Below are 22,574 nucleotides of genomic sequence, written 5' to 3' on the forward strand. Positions count from 1 at the left end.
TCGAGGAGAACTGCACTTGCATCCTATGTTTGCTGTCCAGAGATTTTGAGGATAGGTAGATTTTTTTAAATTCATCTTAAAATGATGTTGCTTACTGAAGTTCCCATGACAGTGACTGTGGATTTCAGTAGTAGTAGTCCTAAACAGGAATATATGAAGATTCCCATTGGAGCTGCACGCAAAGAGTCACCATTTATCGACACCATCTTGGAATAATTTATTCTTAAGTTAGGATGATAACTTGCAATTGGTTATGACTAATGCGTATGTTAATCATACACTGCTTTGTGATAGAGGTTACAAATTTGAAGGTGCCACTAAAGTGGGCTTTGTGAGTAAACAAAGTTTATTATGTAGATGGTGAACACTAAACCAACAGAGCTGAAGGTAGGAAAAAGTCAATGCCTTGGGTGGAGATACAATGGCAACCTAACTGTGTTTTTCTCTGAATAATGAAAGCTTCTTTAGTGTTGTTAGAACTGCACTCATCCAGACAAGTAGAGTATCATACCACACTACTAATTTGCTCCTCGTGGATTCACGTTGAGGTACTCAAAGAATGCCCTTATTGTACCTTGCCATTGTTGGACTACAATTCCCTTCATTAAGTTCATAGTCAGTGGGCTAGACAGGGACTTGGCAAAGGTAATGCTTTTGAATATCATCAATTATGTTATTAGACGAGCTTGGAGATGCTCTGCCTTTTGTTCTTTTGTCCATATTTGGAACAAAGCTATAATGAGGTATGAAGCTGAGCAGTCCTGGCAACATCAGGAAGAAGCTTAGTAGCACAACATGTGTTACAACCCTTTTTCTTAACTGATGAAAAATGAGTTGTATTTATCATCTATTGCTAATTGGACATTGTGGTTTGTTGTACAGAGCCCTTAACCTTGTGGATTTTTAATAATGAGATTTTCTACACTGAAGGACATCAAGTAGTGGTAAAGTAAGATTTAATGACATTCTAGTGGTGTATGGGCCACCATAAATGGTACCAGTTTTTTTTTTTAAACTCTCAATTTATTCTATTTACTTGAATTTAAATTACTCAGTGATTCTGTCTCTAGAACAGAAGTCCAGGTTCCTAGATAATAATCCAACAACTTAATAACCAAGTTTAATTACTCATGATGATGACAGTAAACTCCAAGGCTAATGAGACTAATTGAATGCATACTGCATCATGCTGATAGGATACATTTGAAAAAATTAATACATGGTTAGTGTCAGTGTCCTAACATGACTAGATCAGCTTCTCTGGAAGCTCCCCTCTTCCTTGAGAGCAAGTCTCCAGCAATTCATTTAGGATGTTATCTTGCTCTTGAGCATTTGTTGCACAGGTACTTCTGGTCATTCCTTGACTTCACACGAAATAAATCAAAATGGTTGACACCTGGCTTCTTGGAAGGCTGTTTTCTGATTCAGGAGGAAGCCAAAATGGACCATCCATTCTGTACATATTCTCAACATGTTCAGAAATATTTCAGTCTTGCACTCATCTGGGATTCAATGTCATGAAGAACAGAAAAGTCCTTAGAATCACCACCCCTTGGCTGTGTATTTGTTCACTGCAGTTCAAGACTGGATGTGGCAAGACATCAAAACTTGGGTCTGTTAATCATAGGATTGCTTCAAAGCACATCCAAAAACCAACCATTCACTACATACTCCCATTGTCTGTTACTCAGCTGACTTTGTATGCATCCCTTTTTATGCCATGCGCTTCAACTGTGCTGATTAGCTTAACATGTGACACCTAACGAAAAGTCTTGGCACATCAATTGCAGTTACCTCCAACTTTATACATCATCATTAAAAAAGTCTACTAATTTGTGTTAAGCACCAAATACACCATTTGTATTTAACAAATCCATGTCAGTTTGCTCTAATTTATCCATTTTCCTGCAGATAACAATTGCTTTTCTATCATTGTCAAAACTCAGTGGGCTTATCCTTATTCCTTTTTGTGAACAAGAGAATAACATTCACCACTCTCTAATCCTCTGATTTATGCCTTCAATACTTCTGTCTACATGACAATTACAATGCATTCATGAATGACACAGTTAATAGAAAATATGATCTCATGTTAAATACTTCAACCATGATGGTACAATAATATATAAATGCTCATGTAAATCATTAATATCAAGATGTTTTGTTTAAAATTAAATTATAAGTATTTGTTTCACTATATTTCCTTTAATGACATTAAGAGGCTGTTTGTTAGATAAAGTACTACTTAAGTACCATAAGTAGTATAAATATTTTACGTCTTACCTAACTGCCAGAATGTGCATTGGCTGAGAACGTTGCAGCTTCTGCCTTGGTGATGTTGCCTGTGGTGAATTTGCTCCTGAACTCATCAGTTGATTACAAGCAGACTGACCATTCTGAATAAGTGGAGTAGTTTCTGACTGGTTGCAACATACTGAATACAAACTGTCAAATGAAGAGTTCATATCATTCACCAAAGCCTCCAAGTCTACATCATCATCTGAAAGGGAAAAAAGAGCAACTTTTCAGAATAACTGTTTTTGTGTTTATAATCATTAGCTGTAAATATTAATTTTAATAGTATAACTCCCTCAAAAGATAGACTCTGAACAATCCCACATGATATCATTAGTGAAAGTCAGCTTACACTAGATTTCTGTGCAAGTAGATACAAGGTATTGGTCATTTGAAGTCATTTTATAATGAGGTGCACAAGAATTTCTCTTCTTAGGGAACAGCAAACCCTCTGGAATTCTCAACTGTCCTCATTTGGAATAAATGCTACATTAAATTCCTGTCCATTCACTCAGGTTTCAGGAGCAACATTTAAGGCACAACAAACAGGAACATAAAAAATACAAGAGGTCACCTTGAATTTCTATTCTATTTTATGCAGTAGTTTACCTCTACTTCTGCACTTGGAAGTTTCTTACTTATTCAAATACCTGTCTAGATGTCTCTTAAATTTTGTTATTATTCCTGCTTCCACCACCTCCTCTGGTAGCCCATTTCAGACACCAACGATCTGTGAAAAACGTAGCCCTCAGATCCCCTCTAAAACCTTTTTCCTGTGTATGCTCTCAGTTTATAGACATCCCAACCATGGGATACAAACTGGTCATTTACCCATCCAAGAACTTTATATACTTCTCTCATGCCACCTCTCAACTTCCATCACTCCAGGAAAAACAGATACACCCTAGCCATCCTCTTCTTATATCTCAAGTACTCCAGGTATATTGTGAATCTTTTCTATGTCCTCAGCAATATGCTGACATAATATCTTTAATAAGCTTTCTTTAATAAGCTGTAAATGCTTAGAAATCAACGAGGTAACCTGGCTCAAGGACAGATGCGATCTTTAATAAACACTTATCCATATTCACTATGGAGAAAGGCATTACAGTTTGCGAATTTAGAGGATGAAGCAGTTAAGCATCAGATCTCAATTGAATTTGTTCTTAAATAAAACTGGAACTACTTAGGGGCCACAGTGACAATTTCATTTTCCAATCAAATACTGATGACTAAAGATGGGCAAAGAAGTGGAAATGGCAGATTAAATTTAATCTTAAAATACGAAGAAACACGTCTTTGAAGGATTAATGAAATAAGGGCATATACAGTGAATAGTAAAATATGAGAAGCACTAAGGAACAGTATGTCCTCAATGTGCATGTCCAAGCATCTCTGAAAAGAGCAGCACAGATTAACAAGGTTGCTAGGAGGCATACGAAACATTAGCCAGGTGATGGAGTACATGAGAAGTAAGCTAATAGTAATAATTATATTACTGGGCTGTATGTGGTGTCCAGGGTGGGGTAGTACCTCTGGTGAAGGGGCTTGTCATATCCATTCCGGGCAGCTCACACACCTTTGGTCCCACCTGACACTCAACTCTCACCTGTGCTCCAACTAACTGTTTGCCTGCGACTGCGGCCATAACCCAGTAAACCACGTTGTCAAATGGGCTAAATCAGGTGAGGGCCTCATACCCGGTGAGATAGAGATATGCCTGTCCTAGCACGCAAAGACAACTTTGGTGAACTGGGGGAATGAGATCAACAGTGAGATTCAATGACCAGGAAGGCAGTTCGGCAATGCTTTGTGAAGAGCAATGGGAATGACAAGGCACAGAAGGAGTCAAGACCCCAGTCGTAATGACTACGTGTACCACTGGAAGCAGACTTCCGAGGTCGAGAGAGTGGAACTGCTCCAGTGCAACGGCTTTTCCACTTTAAAAACTCTCCTGCACAGATCCTTCAGTGCATGCACAAATCTAACTGTCATTGTTGAATGAGACAGACAACCAACCAATAATTATATGAAATATTAATTAGGCCACAGCTGGAGTACTGTGTACATTTCTGGTTGCCACACTGTAGGAAGGAGATGCCTGCACTGGAGAAGCGGTGGAGAAGAATCAGTAGGATATTGCCTGAGATGGAACATTTCAGCCATAAGGAGGGACTCAAAGGCTGAAATTCTATTCCTTAGAGCAGAGAAAACAGAGAGGAGGGTGTGGGACCTGATTTAGGTATACAAAATTATGGAGGGGTATAGATAAGGAGAGATAGTAAGACATCTGTCTCCTTGGCAGAGGAATTCATCACTTGAAGGAATAGGTTTAAGGTAGGAGGTAGATGGTCTAGAAGAGACTTGGAAAAATTGTGTTTTTTTTAAAATGCAGAATAATTAGAAACTGGAATGTGAAAAGATAAGCAGTACTTAGAGGATCCTTTGAAACACAATGTGCATTAAACTATGGACCAATTACAGGAAAAGTGGATTAGTATAGATAGATAATTGACCAGGAGAATAAATGAAAAGGGTTTTTTCCCCATGCTATATAACTATGACTTAATACTTCTGCAAATTAACAGACTTTTGGTTTGCAATGCAAGTTTTTTCAAAAGAAATCATTAAAGGGTTAATAATATGTATGGTCTTTAGAGATACCACCTGTCTGTTTTTAAATCACAATACACAAATATAACAAAGACAGAATAATATCCAAAAGATGAGGTGAATATTTGTATCAATGAATCAAGGGATTGTGACATTGTGTACAAATTTGAAGAAACCAAGACCATGAAAGACCATCAACTAAAATTTTTGTCTCTCTAAATTTTCTACGCAGGTAGCATTTTACTTTTGAAAAAGAGGCATAGCCAGTAGAGTCACAAAACGTAAAAATAACTTCACTCCTGACTTCAAATGTTACCAAGCCAGAAAGATACAAGCAAAATCAAGTTCTTTCCATTTCTCAGCAGTAGTCTCTTCAGATCACATGTGGACAGTCAGAGTCATAACACAAAAACAGACCTTTGGTCCATATCATCTATACTGATCTCATTTACTTGCATTTGGTTTGCAACCTTTTAAGTAGTAAGTAGTAATGATTTCAAGAGTGTGGCTAGATGCTGCTTAAATGCTGCAAGAGTATTTGCCTCCAACACCTTTTCAGGCAGAGGTTTCCAGATTCCAACCAGTCTCTGTGTGAAAATGTTTCCTCTCAGATACCTTCTTAATCTCCTACATCTCACTTTGTGCTCATATTCTTGTGTTTTAGACAGTCCCTCTAAAGAGATAAACTAATTCTTACCAACTTATTTACACTTTTCAGAATTTTGCATATTTCCCATCCATTCAAGGGACAACAAAACCAGCCTATCCAATCTCTCTTGATAACCAAATGCTCACCCCAGGCAACACCTTGGGGAATCCCCTCTGCACCATCAATCGTATGCGATCATGCCCTTCCTATTCCTGAGATCAGAACTGCAAACAATAACGCAGTGGCTTATCAAGATTTTCTGATGCCCTTGCTTTTACATGCTATACAATGGCTAATAAAGGCAAACATTCCATACATCTTGATCAGCACCCTATCCACCCATGCTGCCAGTTTGACAGAATTGAGGGGCTCGTTGCATAAGAACCCTTTCTTCAGCAACTCTGCCTAGAGTCCTATCATTTACAATGTATGCCCTACACTTACTTGACTTTCTGAACTAGATAAACGTATTTGTCAAAAGTAAATTCCGCTAGCCATTGCACTTTCCAACTGATCATGATCTTGCTGAATAGCTAAACAGAGTTTAAATTGGGAACTCATTAATACATTTAAGAACTGAAATCCCAAAGAACTTCAAATTCACGATAAAACCACTATCTTTTCCCTGATAATAACCACTATTCTTAAGCCATGAAGGAAAGATCATGACTAGAGATCCTGCAGAGTTAGAGTAAATATCAAACAATAAAGGCAAGAATATCATCAAGGATCCTGGTATATAGCTAGAGGTGGCCTTGAACTAGAAGTATTTTTTTTCTATTTAAAAGATATCCAATAGAATGTTTACCCAATATTATGAAAAACTACCCAAATACTACAAAGCTTACCAGACTTAGACCAATAACTTATCTCCTTAATGTCTCTTTCAAATCGCAGAGAGGTGAATGAAATAAGTTAATATTCAGCTGTCTGATGGGAACAGGCTAGTGTTTGTTTCGACCCAACCAACATAAATCCTGAGGAACTGGAGCATGAGCTAAATTTCAAAGAACAATGACAGATGATACAAAGGTTGACAGAATTGTGGATAGTATGGAGAATTGCTGTAGGTTGCAACAGGACATTGACTGGATGCATAGCTGGCAGATAAGTGATAAATGGGAGTTCAACCCAGAAAAGTGTAGAGTGGTTCATTTTGGAAGATTGAATTTGAAGCAGAATACAGGGTTAGCTGCAGGTTTATTGGAAGTCTGGAGGTACAGAGGAATATTGGTGTCGATGTCTGTAAATCTCTCAAAGTTGCCATGCAAGTTGATAGGGTTGTTAAGAAAGCATATGTTGTGTTGCTTTCATTGGTCAGGGAATTAAGTTCAAGAGCTGCAAGGTACTATAGCAGCTCTATAAACTTGGCTAGACTACTCTTGGAGTATTGTGTTCAGTTCTGGTCACCTAATTATAGGAAGGATGTGGAAGCTTTAGAGAGAGTGGAGAAGAGATTTACCAAGATGCTGTCTGGACTAGAGGGCATATCTTATGAAGATAAGGTCAGCGAGCAAAGGCTTTTCTCTTTAGAGCAAAGGAGGATGGGAAGTGAGTTGATAAGAGGTGTACAAGATGATAAGAGACATAGATCAAATAGACAGCCAGAGACTTTGGCCCTGGGGAAAAAATGGCTAATTTTCAGGTGACTGGAGGTAAGTTTAGCGGGATATCAGACATACGATCTTTACACAGAGAATGGTGGGTGCAATGAATCTCCTGCCAGGATAGTGGTAGAGGCAGGTACATTAGGAACATTTAAGAATCTCTTAGATGGGCACATGGATGATACAAAAATGGTGAGTCATGTGGGAAGGAAGGACCAGATTGTTATTAGAATAAGGTTAAAAGATCAGCACAACATCATGAGCCAAAGGCCCTATAGTATGCTGTAATGTCCTATGTTCTATTATCAGCTACTGCCAGTTTTACAATTGTCATTTAGCTTCAAACACTGAAGTCTGAAAACTTTCTGCATTGGATGAGAAATGTTATTAACTCCCATATTAATTATTTAATCTATTACCTTAAATCAATAGCCCTGGTTATTGGACCAAAGTGAAATTCACCCTTCATACCCACCCAGAATTGAGCTTCTCAATTCTTTAAATTTGCACAGATTTACCCTTAACCCTCTCCATTCCAAAAGAAAAATTTCAAAAGCAGACAAACAAATACCAACCTTGATGATTAGTTGAATGATGACTGCATGAAGCTTGAAAACTTGCTCCAATGCCCTCTCTCGTTCTGCGTGACGTCCGATCTACATCATCCTAAAATAAGACAGCCGAGTTAAAAGCATGGTTGTGATTAAAAGAAAATTATGGTGCATGCCATACACAAAACTGATCTTCCATACTGTAACCTATTCATAAATAGAGAAAATCTTATTAACATTGCATAACAGAATGTGGTGATTCATTGCAAGAATGCAGGTAGGCATGCACATACACTAACTGCTTAAACATGAAAACACTGTCAGAGGGTCCATTGTAGCCTGGGAACTGAATAAATATATTTTAGAGAAAAAATATGCATTGGGGTGTAGTAACCCCAAGAAAGCCAGTGGAGCACAAAAAAGCCAATGAGGTGAGCTAGAGTTGCTTTAATGGATAGCCAGTTTAGACAGGAGTTAAAAATCTTGATTTTCTGTTGTAACCACTTTTGAGTCTACACATGAGCAAAATGTAGTACACAAGATTATGTTAACCATTTTTCCAGAAGTATAACTTCTTTTGAAAAGAGAGCTTTCATCAAAATTAAACAGGACATATTGATGCACCATCAATAACTCACTCTGAGACGTAAAGGCGAGATATCGGCTTTTATTGACTGGAAGAAGGAACAAGCAGTGAGTGACCACTATACTACATCCTGGAGACAGAGAGGCCGGGCTCAGACCTCCATCACCTTTATACAGGGGTCAGTGGAAGGAGCCACAGGAGCAGTCATCAGGGGGCGTGTCCAGACAGGTATATGTAGTTCACCATACATACAAACATAGAAAACACAGAAAAACCTACAGCACAGTACAGGCCTTCGGCCTACAAAGTTGTGCCGAACATGTCCCTACCTTAGAAATTACTAGGTTTATATCATATCCGCCTCCAGCACTGTTGCCGGCAGCCCATTCCACACACTCACCACTCTCTGCGTAAAAAACTTACCTCTGACATCTCCTCTGTACCTATTCCCAAGCACCTTAAATCTGTGTCCTCTTGTGGCAGCCATTTCAGCCTTAGGAAAAAGCCTCTGACTATCCACACGATCAATGCCTCTTATCATCTTATACATCTTTATCAGGTCACCTCTCATCCTCTGTCACTTCAAGGAGAAAAGGCCAAGTTCACTCAACCTATTCTCATAAGGCATGCTCCCCAATCCAGACAATGTCCTTGTAAATCTCCTCTGCACCCTTTCTATGGTTTTCACATCCTTCCTGTAGTGAGGTGACCAGAAAAGAGCACAGTACTCCAAGTGGGGTCTGACCAGGGTCCTATATAGCTGCAACATTACCTCCTGGATCCTAAATTCAATTCCACGATTGATGAAGGCCAATATACTGTATGCCTTCTTAACCAGAGTCAACCTGCACAGCTGCTTTGAGTGTCCTATGAACTCGGACCCTAAGATCCCTCTGATCCTCCACACTGTCAAGAGTCTTACCATTAATACTATATTCTGCCATCATATTTGACCTACCAATACTATATTCTGCCATCGTATTTGACCTACCAGGACATTAAGCAGGAAACCTATAGATAACCTAATAAGATATAGAAACCTAAAGATAATTATGTCTATAGCGATATTATAAATATTACCTATAATACCAAGTAAACAAGTCAACAGCAAAGAGAACTCTGATCTCAAATCAGTGCTAAATTTTAAGATGAGCATCTTAGTTCTGAAAACATTAGTTTATTTGCAACAAACAGAGTAAAAGTTCTCAGAGTGCATTTTTCAAAAGATTATGTATTACACTGACAACTGCATTATGTATAATTTAGCTTAAGTCTGAAGCTTAATTCTTTCACAAAAGGTCTTAATCTTAAGGTCACAAACTCTAAAATCTTAACTTGGACCAGGAATCTTGTCAGAGTAGCAAATGGGCTTTGGCTTAATCTACCAATATATATGCTTTACCTAATTTCTCATTATTTGTCAGATACACAAGTAGTCTACACAAGTTAGGAGCATTAATTATTAAGATGAAAGAGAGATCTCCCCAAAGGTACACTAGGAGCAGAAAACCTGTTTGTCAAAAGCTTAAGTTTCACATGCTGATTTGTGAAGGTAAGAACATGAGTAGAAGCAGATGTAGATCATTCAATCCCTTACATCAGACCCCTTTACAGAAAGACCATGGCTGATCATTTACCTGTGAAACGTTGTGCACAAAACCCACAAAATATATAAAAATCCATCAAAATATCTTATTTGCAGCACTCTTTTTGAAAATAGCATACATTAATGTCAAAAGTTAGAACCAGTCTTGAACCCAATTGCTAGTAGATATGGATGGCCAACAAAACAATCACTGGTGCTCTACTTTAACGCCATTCCAGTGCATTCTTTCACAAACAACAGAAAATCTGCAGATGCTGGATACCAAAGCAACACACACAAAATGCTGGAGGAACTCAGCAGGCTAGGCAGTATCTATGAAAAAAAAAGCACAGTTGACGTTTTGGGCCAAGACCATGTGGTGGCACCTCAGGTTTCAGCCCAAAACATCAACTGTACTTTTTTCCATAGATGCTACCTGGATTGCTGAGTTCCTCCAACATTTAGTGTGTATATTCCACTGCATTCTTTTGTTACTTCCAAGCTAATTACTCCAGTGCAATATTGCGTTACGTAAAATTATCAATTGTAAATTTGCTCCAGAACAATTAAGTTATGGTTCAGTTACTTCTTTCAATGAATCAGTTTCTAGTGTGAGCTGGAAAAGTTAACACAGATTCACTTTTGGTTACTAAGGGTCCTTTACCCTCCAAAGACCAATGGGCTCATCAGCTAAATTAAGAGGTTGCTAAAATGTTCCAAACATTTTGTAAATTTTGTGCCCCGTTGGCCAAATTATTATACAAGTGGAGCCTAGATTTAAGTCATTATTCAATCTCCTATATAAAATGTCAATAGAACATGTTCTACATCCACACATTTGTTCAATATATCTTTAAGAAATGATTAAGAATAGCAGTTCAATCTCATGGTCAGCAGTTCCTCAAAACTAAATTTTATCGGACTTTTAATTTTAAAACTACAGCTGATGATACTAGAAGGCACTTGCTTCTAAGCTTTCCTTCAACATGTGAAATCCGAACAGCAGGAAAGACTGATTGATATCAGAATTTTGCTATTTCACTGGCCCTCCATTCAGACTGGGACCACATGAACAACAGCAATACCTACACTATGGAATAAAGGGAATTGCACAGCCATCAGAGAGGGGTGTGCCCAGGTGGATTGGAGGGGAATACTGGCAGGGATAATAGCAGAACCGAGGTGGCTGAAGGTTCTGGGAATAGTTCAGAAGTTGTTCTCAAACAACTTCTGTGGAACATGCGGGGCTAGGCATCTGTGGCTGACAAGGGAAGTTAAGAACTGCAAAAAAGCCAAGGGAAGTGCAAATATGGTATCAAAAGGGAGTGGGAAGTTGGAAGATTGGAAAGCTTTTAAAATCCTACATGAGGCAACTAAAAAAGCTGTAAGAAGGGAAAAGATGAAATATGAGGGCACACTAACTGATAATATAAAGCAGGATAACGGAAGTTTTTTCAATTATATAAAGAATAAACGGGAGGTGAGAATTAATATTGGACTGCTGGAAAATGATGCTCTTGAGGTAGTATACAGAAATGGCAGATGAACTGAGTAAGTTCATTGCTTCAGTCTTTACTGTGGAAGACACTAACTGTACGTCAGAGCTCTGCAAGTGCCAGGGAGCAGGAGCTAGTGTCATTGTTATTAAAAGAAAAAAAGTGCCAGGCAAACTGAAAGGTCATAATGTGGATAAGTCACCTGGAATAGATAAAATTACCTCCCAGAGTCCTGAAAGTGGTTGCTGAAAAGATAACGGATGCAACGCTCATGATTTTTTCAGAATCACTTGATGCTGGCTTGGTCCCAGAGGACCGGAAAATTGCAAATGTCACTCCACTCTTCAAGAAGGGAGGAAGACTAAAGAAAGGAAATTATAGGCCAGTTAGCCTAACTTCAATGGTTGGGGAAGTGTTGAGTCCATTATTAAGGATGAGGTTTTGCGGTACTTGGAGACAAATGATAAAATAAGTCAAAATCAGCATGGTGCTGTAAAGGGAAATCTTGCCTGATAAATCTGTCAGAATTATTCGAGGAAGTCCACCTTGCTTGTTACAAGGAGAGGCAGTGGATGTCATTTACTTAGATTTTCAGAAGGCATTTGATAAAGTGCCTCACCTGAGGCTGCTTAACAAGATAAAATCTTATGAGTTACAGGAAATATACAGGCATGGATAGAGGCATGGCTGACAGAAGGCAGCGAACAGAAATGAAGGGGGCCATATCTGGTTGGTTGCCAGCGACTGGTGGTGCTCCTCAGGGGGCAGTATTGGTACCACTACTTTTCACATTGTTTGTCAATGATTTGTATAATGGAGCTGATGGTTTTGTGGCCGAGTTTGTGGATGATACAAAGGTAGGTGCAGGGGTAGGTAGTGCTGTGGAAGCAATGTGATTGCAGTAGGACTAAAAGAATGGGTTAAAAAACTGGCAGATGGAAAAAAGTGTAGGGAAATGTATGATAATACATTTTGGTAAAAACACAACAGTGCAGACTATTGTCTAGTTTGGGAGAAAATTCAAACGTCAGAGGTGCAAAGAAATTTAGGAGACCTCGTGCAAGACTCCCAGAAGGTTAATTCACAGGTTGAGTCTGTGGTAAAGAAGGCAAATGCAATGTTGCCCTTTATTTCAAGGAGAATAGGATATAAAAACAAGGTGATAATGCTGAAGCTTTAGTCAGGCGACACTTGGAGTACTGTCAACAGTTTTGGGCCCCTTATCTCAGAAAGGATGTATTATTGTTTGAGAGAATCTAGGAGGTTCAAGATGATGTTTCTGGGAATGAAAGAGTTAACATGTGAGGAGCATTTGGCAGCTTTGGGCTTGTACTCACTGGAATTTTGAAGAATGCATGGGGATGTCATTGAAACCTACTGAATGTTGAAAGGACTAGATAAGGTGGATGTGGAAAGGATGTTCTTTCTGGTGGGGGTATCCTGAACTAGACAGCAGAACGTCAAAACCGAGGGGCGACCTCTTGTCTCAGAAGTCAGGAGGAATTTAAAAGCAAACACGAGGAAATCTGCAGATGCTGGAAATTCAACCAACACACACAAAATGCTGGTAGAACACAGCAGGCCAGGCAGCATCTATAGGAAGAAGCACTGTTGATGTTTTGGGCCAAGATCCTTTGTCAGGACTAACTGAAAGAAAAGATAGTAAGAGATTTGAAAGTAGGAGGGGGAGGGGGAAATGCAAAATGATAGAAAAAGACCGGAGGGGTTGGAGTGAAGCTAAGAGCTGGAAAGGTGATTGGCAAAAGGGATATAGAGCTGGAGAAGGGAAAGGCCTAGGGAGAAAGAAAGGGGGAGGGGAGCACCAGAGGGAGATGGGGAACAGGCAGAGAACAAAAAGGGGGAGGGGAGAAAAATAAATAAATCAGGGATGGGGTAAGAAGGGGCATTAATAGAAGTTAGAGAAGTCAATGTTCATGCCATCAGGTTGGAGGCTACCCAGATGGAACATATGGCATTGTTCCTCCAACCTGAATGTGGCTTCATCTTGACAGTAGAGGAGGCCATGGAAAGTTATATCAGAATGGGAATGGGACGTGGAATTAAAATGTGTGGCCACTGGGAGATCCTGCTTTCTCTGGCAGACAGAATGTAGGTGTTCAGCGAAACGGTCTCCCAGTCTGTGTCGGGTCTCACCAATATATAAAAGACCGCACCGGGAGCACCAGACGCAGTATACCACACCAGCGTCGCCTCACCTGGAAGGACTGTCTGGGGCCCTGAATGGTGGTGAGGGAGGAAGTGTAAGGGCAGGTGCAGCACTTGTTCCACTTACAAGGATAAGTGCCAGGAGGGAGATCGGTGGGAAGAGATGGGGAGACAACGGATGAACAAGGGAGTCGCGTAGGGAGCGGTCCCTGTGGAAAGAAGGGGAGGGGAGGGAAAGTTGTGCTTGGTAATGGGATCCCGTTGGAGGTGGTGGAAGTTACGGAGAATTATACATTGGACCCGGAGGTTGGTGCGGTGGTAGGTGAGGACAAGGGAAACCCTATCCCGAGTGGGGTGGTGGGAGGATGGGGTGAGGGCAGATGTGCGGGAAATGGGAGAGATGTGTTTAAGAGCAGAGTTGATGGCGGAAGAAGGGAAGCCCCTTTGTTTTAAAAAGGAAGCCATCTCCTTCATCCTGGAATGAAAAGCCTCATCCTGAGAGCAGATGTGCCGGAGATGGAGGAATTGTGAGAAGGGGATGGCATTTTTGCAAGAGACAGGGTGGGAAGAGGAATAGTCCAGGTAGCTGTGAGAGTCAGTGGGCTTATAGTAGGAGGAATTTATTTTATTTAGCCAAAGAATGGTGACTCTGTGGCATGCTCTGCCACAGACTGCAGTGGAGGCCTAGTCTGTAGGTATACTTAAAACAGAAGTTGATAGGTTACTGATTGGTCAGAGCATCAAGGGATATGGTGAGAGGGCGGGTGTATGGGGTTGAATGGGATCCAGGATCACCTATGATGAAACTGCGGAGCAGACTCAATGGGCTGAATGGCCTAATTCTGCTCCTATGTCTTATGATCCACAGTACATCAGGCTGCTGTGTATTGATCACAGCTCAGTGTTCAACACCAGCATCGTCTCAGTACTAATCACAATTTTTAAAACGTGGGCCTCTGTACCTCCCTTGCAACTGGATCCTTTATTTCATCATTGGGACATCACAATCAGTGCAGATCGGAAATAATATCTCCTCCACATTGACAATCAACACTGGCACACCTCAAAGATTCGTATTTAACCTGCTGCTTTACTCTCTCTACACCCATGACTGTGTGGCTAGGCATATCACAGGTACATCAATAAATTTGCTGATAATACAAGTGTTGTCAGCAGAATCTCAGATGACGAGGAGAGATACAGGAGTGAGATGGATTGGCTGGTTGAATGGTGACCTTGCATTCAATGTCAAGCAGACCAAGGAATTGATTGTGGACTTCAGGAAGAGGAAGTCGAGGAAACTCACACCAGTCTTTATCAGGGAATCACCAGTGGAAAGAGTGAGCAGTTACAAGATCCCGGGTGTCAACATTTCTGAGGGCCTACCCAGGCCCCAATATATTAATGCAATTATGAAGAGGGCACACCAGCAGCAATAAATAATTAGGAGTTTGAGATGATTTTCTATAAATGTACTGTGGAGAAGATTCTAACTGGTTGCATTACCCTCTGGTATAGTTGTACTAATGCACAGGATCAGAAAAATCTACAAATTGTTGTAAACTAAATGCCCCCCCAGCAATGAAGACAAGGCAATTATTATAAAGAACCCACACCACCCAGGACAAGCCTTCTTCTCATTACTACCATCAGAGAGGTGGTACAGGAGCCTGAAGGCACACATTCAGTGTTTTAGAAATAGCTTCTTTCCATGTGCCATCAGATTTCCAACGAACAACACACCCATAAATACTACTTCACTTTTTTTATTCTCTTCTTGTTCTAATAATTTATAAATATATATTTCATATAATTTATAGCATATTTTCTGTATGGTACTGTACTGCTGCTGCAAGGCAACAAATTTCATGACATACGTTGGTGGTATTAAACCCGATTCTGGTTTTTTTTGCAATAGTGCTTCAGTAAGATGTGCACAATTAGTATTACAGTCACTATTCTCAATTATAAGGAAGAAGTTTGGTCAAGAATGTACACTGGAATGTGAGCTGGCATCTCTTATATTTCTTTCTTGACTTTTTTCTTGTATTCTTAAACCCTTAAATAATTTAGTTTCCTAACCTGCTGACGTTGAGCTAGTTGTTAAGATTTATGATCTCAGTACCTTGTGTCAGTGACGAGGATGGTGAAAGGTTTCACCAGGACATTGTGATCATGGAGAAATGGTATCAGGGCAACTGGAATCCATCAATGCAGTCTGGTTATTATTGAACACTTAACCAAGAGGCCTCAGACACTGAGTACAACAGAAATCATCAACAAGATATTTTTAGCTCAGTTGAACTATTGCAAAGCATCAGCATTGTTTTGCAATTAAGCATATTATATTCAATAAAAGTTAATTTCATTTTTCCAAATTCCTATGTGATACAAGTAGTCTGAAATTAAATTTATGTTCAGCTTCAAGCAGTCTATCATACAGAAAAAATCATTTCTGATAAAGAAACACTTTTGAAAAAATTTGTTCAGTGTTATTGGCTTCAGGTGAAGGAAACCAGTAGTCCATAAGCCAGTCCTCATCGGAAGATCAGAGTTGGAGAGGATCAACATCTTTAAATACCTTGGTGTTATTATTTTAAAGGACTTGTCCTGGGCCCAGCACGCAAGTACAGTTGGCCCTCCTTATCCGCAGGTTCTGCATGCGCGGATTCAACCAACCGTGGATCGGGAAAACTCGTTATTTGAACATTGTTCACCTCGCGTCTTGTGTTGTGAGCAAGAGGAAGGAGTTTAAGGCTAGTAAGGGATAGCTGGCTAGCTATGTAAAGTGCTACAAACTCAAGAACTTAAAGATCACGGGAGAATCGGGATCAGCTGATGCTGAGGCAGCATCAGCATTCCCAGAAGTGCTACGATGGTTGCGTCTGTACTGAATATGTACAGAGTTTTTTTTCTCGTCATTATTCTCTAAACAATACAGTATAACAACTATTTACATAGCATTTACATTGTATGAGGTATTATAAGTAATCGAGAGATGAGTTAAAGATGATTAAATCGGGAGGATGTGCGCAGGTTATATGCAAATACGACGACATTTTATATAAGAGACTTGAGCATCCATGTTTTTTGTTATCCGCTGGGGCATCCCAGAACCAATCCCCCGTGGATAAGGAGGGCCGAATGTACAATTATGAAGAAAACATGGCAGTGCCTCTAATTCCTTCAGAGTTCAGGGAGATTTGGCATGACATCTAAAACTTTGACAAACTTCTATAGATGGGTGGTGAAGAGTATATTAACTGGTTGCATCACAGCCTGGTATGGAAATAGAAATGCCCTTGAACATAGAATCCTACAAAAAGAAGTGGATATGGTCCAGTATGTAACGGGTAAAGCCCTCTGCATCATTAAACACATCTAGATGGTGCGTTGTCACAGGTAAGAAGCATCTATCATCAGAGACTGCTAATACTCAGGACATGCTCTCTTCCCACTGTTACCATCAGGAAAAAGGTACAGGAGCCTCAGGAATCATACCACCAAGTTCAGGAACAGTTAGTACCTCTCAACCCTCAGGCTTGAATGAACCAAAAGGATAACTTTTGCCCCATCTTGAAATGTTCCCACAACCACCTCATCTTCTCAATATTTATTGCTTATTTATTATTTCTTTCTTTCTGTATTTACAGTTTGTCGTCTTCTGCACACTGGTTGAACACCCAAGTTGGGTCAACTTTCATTTTCTTGCGGGCATACTCAGTAGATCTATAGAATAATAACCATAACAGAATTAGTGAATCTCAGAGTTGTATATGGTGAAATATATACTTCCATAATCAATTTATTTTAAACTATGCATTTGGTGATGTGTAGTCCGCTAATCCTTTGGGACGAAGCAAAACTCCTTAATTACGGTTTTGGTGGTGCCAGATTAGCAGATTTTATTGACTATGGGATGTTATCTTACTCATCATGTGTTCAATTTACTTTTTCTTTAACTTTTACATAGTACTATCACAGACATTCCACCTCTCCCGGAAGTTCCAGGAGTCTCCCGCATATTGATTGCAGCTCCCTGACGCCCGCAAATTATATACAATATCCTGGAAATTGATTTTTTTTTATAGCGAGCAAGAGAGAGAGAGAGAGACAAAGAGAGAGGGGGAGAGGGGGAGAGGGGGGCGGGGGGAGGGGGAGGTGGGGAGAGAGGGGGAGAGACAGAGAGAGCACGACGTGGCAGAGTGTTCCAAAAAAATGGACTTCACCCCAGACTACACTAAAGTGTACCCCTGCCTAATAGGGGTCAAAAATAATGACAGTGCTGCTCGCTGCACTGTTTGCAATAGTGACTTTTCTATTGCCCATGGAGGGTTAAAATGTAAAAGACATGTTGAGGTGAGTTTAACAGGTGTCATTTGTTCATTAGCATAGCTAACATTATTTAAACTAGCTGGCTAGCTGCTGAAGAGCTACTCTCTTGTAGACATCCCACCTCTCCTGGGACTCTCCTGCAAATTGATGGTCCTACCTCCCTGAAATGAGTTTTTACAGGGTGGGATGTCTGCTATCATCTTCCCATAAACCTTAAGATTAGAAAAAGAATAGGGAACAGGACCCTAGTAAATGTACAAGGTATGTGGCAAACATCATCTGGGACCACGGGTATTCAATGGTATGTTTTAAAATGCACCAGTTTTGCACCTACATCAGTCCATTTGCCTCAGTTATTTCTTTCATCAGCAAGTCAAATGATGAGTCAAATGTCAAAGCATTAGGTTTTCCAAATAGCCAGAAAATGAATTAGAGTTTTATTTCCTTTTCTAATTTAATTCAGTATGCTGTTTGGCATATCTTGGCTCTCAAACATTACCAAATTTTAACAAGCACAGCGCAGCCTCTCAATCTTAAATCTCATCCTTCAAGTTCAATTTACAAATATGATTTCACAAATATAATTAAGTGCTGCAGAATAACAAATACTAGAGTTTAATCATTCATTTGCCTTGTCTCTACCGATTCACTTTTTAAAAAATCATTTGTAGAACACTTTGCTATTTCTTTTTTTTTGATAATTTAGCTTTATTTTTTGTTTCCTGAACTGTGCCTTATATTTCATTCCTGATAATGAGGGATGAGGGAAGATTTGGCCAGTGTAGACTGGGAACACATGCTAAATGGTGGGGTGGTTCAGCAACAGTGGAAGACTTTCAAAGAGATTTTTCCACAATATTCAACAAAAGAATATTCCAATTAAAAGCAAGGAGAGTAAGGGTGGGGAGAGCCAGCCATGGAAACGAAGGAAATAAAAGGTGGCATCAAACTAAAAGCTCGTGCATACAAAGTCGCTAAGAGTAATGGAAAAACTGGAAGATTAATAGGCAAGCTTTAAAAAGCAACAAAGAACCACTAAGCGAGCAATAAAAAAAGGGAAGCTAGATTATTAAAATAAACTAGCACAAAATATTAAAAAAATAGTAAAAGCTTTCATAATTATATAAAACAGAAAAAGGTGGCTAAAGTGAACATAGGTCCTTTGGAGGTCGAGAAGGGGGAATTGATATTGGGTAATGAGGAAATGGTAGAGGCTTTGAACAACTATTTTGTGTCAGTCTTCACGGTGGAGGACATGTCAAACATGTCAAAGAGAGATGTTATGGATGTGATGGGAGGTGAAGACCTCAATAGAATAGCTATCACTAGAGAGGTGGTGCTGAGCAGACTTGTGGGCCTGAAGATAGAGAAGTCCCCTGGTCCTGATGGAATGCATCCCAGGGTACTGAAAGAAATGACAGGAGTTATAGGAGAAGCTTTGGTGATAATTTACCAAAATTTTCTGGACTCTGAGCATGTCCCGGCAGATTGGAAGATGGCGAATGTCACGCCACTGTTCAAAAAAGGATGTAGGCTAAAGGCAGGTAACTATACGCCAGTTAGTTCATCTGTAGTTGGGAAAATGTTTGAAGCTATCATTAAAGAATAAAAAGCAAGGCATCTGGAAAGAAACGGATCCATCAGGCCGATGCAGCATGGATTCAGCAAAAGCAGGTCCTGTTTGACAAACTTACTTAAGTTCTTTGAGGATATAATGAGCGAAGTGGATAGAGGGGAACAGATGGATGTTATTTACTTGGATTTCCAGAAGGCATTCGATAAGGTGCCACATAAAAGACTTATCCATAAGATAACAATGCATAGACTTGGGAGAGAAGTATTAGCATGGATAGAAGATTGGTTAACTAATAGAAAGCAGAGAGTTGGGATACATGGGAGTTACTCTGGTTGGCAATCAGTGGTGAGCGGTGTGCCACGGAGGTCAGTGCTGGGCTCACAACTGTTCATAATACAGGTATCACCCACTTTACGAATGTTCGCTTTACGGCACTTCGCTTTTACATGACACAAAGACCTACATTAGTAACCTGTTTTCACATTACAAAAAGGATTTTCGCTTTTACGAAATTTTTTCCCATATAAATTAGTGTCTCTTTGCTTTACACCATTTTTCAGACTAAGAAAGGTTTCATAGGAACACTCTACCTTTGTAAAGGCGGGGACACCTGCATACATTAATGATCTAGAAAAGGGGACCGAGTGCAGTATATCTAAGTTTGCTGATGATACTAAATTGAGTGAAAAAGCAAATTGTGCAGAAGATACAGAGAGTCTGCAGAGAAATATAGATTGGTTAGGTGAGTGGGCAAGGGTCTAGCAGATGGAGTTGGTAAATGCGAGGTCCTCCACTCTGGAAGGAGATAAAAGAGGTTATTATTTAAATGTTTTTAAAAATTGCAGCATGATGCTGTGCAGAGAGACTTGGGAGTGCTTGTGCATGAATCACAAGAGGTTGGTTTGCTGGTGCAGCAGGCTATCAAGAAGGCAAATGGAATGTTGGCCTTCATTGCTAGAGGGATTGCATTTAAGAGCAGGGAGGTTATGCTGCAACCGTACTGGGTACTGGTGAGGCTGCACCTGGAGAACTGCGTGAAGTTCTGTTCTCCTTACTTGAGGAAGGATATACTGCCTTTGGAGGTGGTGCAGAGGAGGTTCACCAGGTTGATTCCAGAGATCAGGGGATTAGATTATGAGGAGTGATAGATTGTACTCACTGGAATTCAGAAAAATGAGAGGACATCTTCTAGAAACATATAAAATTATGAAAGGGATAGATAAGATAGTTAGGAAAGTTGTTTCCACTGGTAAGTGAGACTAGAACTAAGGGACATAGCCTCAAGATTCGGGGGAGTAGATTTAGGACGGAGATGATGAGGAACTGGTTTTCCCAGAGAGTGGTGAATCTGTAGAATTCTCTGCCCAATGAAGCAGTGGAGGCTACCTCAGTAAATATATTTAAGACAAAGTTGGATAGATTTTTGTATAGTAGGGGAATTAAGGGTTATGGGGAAAAGGCAGGTAGGTGGAGATGAATCTACTATCGATGCAATGCTCCTCAGACAGGATGAAGAGGTCAATACTCCCCAATGCCATTAGGCTTTACAATTCAACCGCCAGGACTTAAGAACTTTTTAAAAGCTATTATTAATGCTTTTTGAGATAGTGATTTAGATGCATATCATATTTTTTACTGAGTTAAGTATTATATGTAATTAGTTTTGCTACAACAAGTGTATGGGACATTGGAAAAAAAGTTGAATTTCCCCATGGGGATGAATAAAGTATCTATCTATCTATCTATTAGCCACGATCTTATTGAATGGTGGAGCAGGCTCAACGGACCAGATGACTTATTCCTGCTCCGATTTCTTATGCTCACTTGTAATGTTATATTCCACTGTCATCATATTGTAGTTTAAATATTAATGGCTTTTTCTTTCATCTTATTCTTGCTTTGAAAAAAAAAATTTAAACTATGTTTTGTGATAAGTCACTGCTTTAAAGTCTGTAATTCTCTCTTACGTATTAGTCGCTAGATCTTCCAGAATATTCTCATCCCCTTAAAAATCAAACTTTTCCAAATTATTACTTGGATCATTGTTTAAGCTAAATCCTTCTTTATCACATATCATTTGATAACTGCCTAACTGGTCACCTTCCCTTCCTTTATCTGGTTGTTTCTGCATTTCATGTATCTACAGTGATCCTCATCTTTTGGCTTTTTTAAAATGCCCATTTATAACCCCATACACTGCAAATTTCTACACTATTGTAGCTGAATAAAATATTGACACCACAGTTTGATCTGGACTATGTACACTCTTAACAAAATCAAGCTATCATTTCCCATTTTGCCAGTAATCTCATCTCCACTGAAGATGTTCTCTCTACTTGCTCCAGTCTTTGTTCAACCATACAAAGCTCATCTTCACTATTCCCCAAAACCTACAAACAGAACTACCTGACATCTAATTTCAACTCATCTCAATCCCAAACAATTTTAAATTCTTGCTACCCCACTAACATCCCACATCTACTTTTACTTGATGCCCTTCATCATTAAACAAGCTCTTCATCTGGATTCAGTTCAACACGGATGATCCATATCCCAAAATCTGCCATTACTGTGAGCTATCTACTGCTCACTCGCCATTACCTTCCTCCAAATGGATCTATGTATTCACAAACTGAAGAACTCTGAGTTCTAATTTGAAACGAAGACATTAAGGGGTCAGATCTAATTCACACCTCTTCCCTCCTGGGTTTATTTTATTTCACCCTTGTTCTCTACAACAATCCTTCCTCTACCTTAACAAAGAGACATCTATCAATGTAGCTTTCTGTTCTCATTCAGAAGTGAAAGCTTTCATAAATTTGATGCCAAGTTCTCTACTTCCTTCACCTTAATGATACCCTGAATTCAAACTCTTCTCACATCTCAGATTCTGAGGATAGATTAGTAGCCAGCGGAAGCAGAATTAACAGATGTATAAGTTGGCAGGGTGCAACCAGTTGGATCTAAAAGAATTTTTTGTTAGTCCACACTTTATAACCCAAGTTATGATGACTAAAATTATGTTTTAAAACTGCATCATGACATAAACATGGTGGCATCAAGATGATGAAGCTCAGAGCAATAGATATCCACTTACATCGATACTTAAAACAAC

General features: G+C 39.6%; 1 protein-coding gene across 10 annotated transcripts in view; it reads right to left on the minus strand.

Annotated features, from left to right (window-relative positions):
• LOC140732135 (growth factor receptor-bound protein 10-like) overlaps positions 1–22,574 on the minus strand; it is a 227,934-nt gene that overhangs the window by 115,047 nt on the left and 90,313 nt on the right. For 8 of the 10 annotated variants that reach the window (XM_073054348.1, XM_073054344.1, XM_073054346.1 and 5 more), the window contains 2 exons: positions 7,740–7,830; positions 2,284–2,500 (listed from right to left, as the gene is read on the minus strand). In XM_073054348.1, coding sequence (XP_072910449.1) covers positions 2,284–2,500; positions 7,740–7,830 — 308 coding nt within the window. The other 2 variants (XM_073054351.1, XM_073054352.1) reach the window with 2 other exon arrangements.

Source organism: Hemitrygon akajei, chromosome 8, assembly GCF_048418815.1.
Source record: "Hemitrygon akajei chromosome 8, sHemAka1.3, whole genome shotgun sequence".
Taxonomy (NCBI): Eukaryota; Metazoa; Chordata; class Chondrichthyes; order Myliobatiformes; family Dasyatidae; genus Hemitrygon; species Hemitrygon akajei.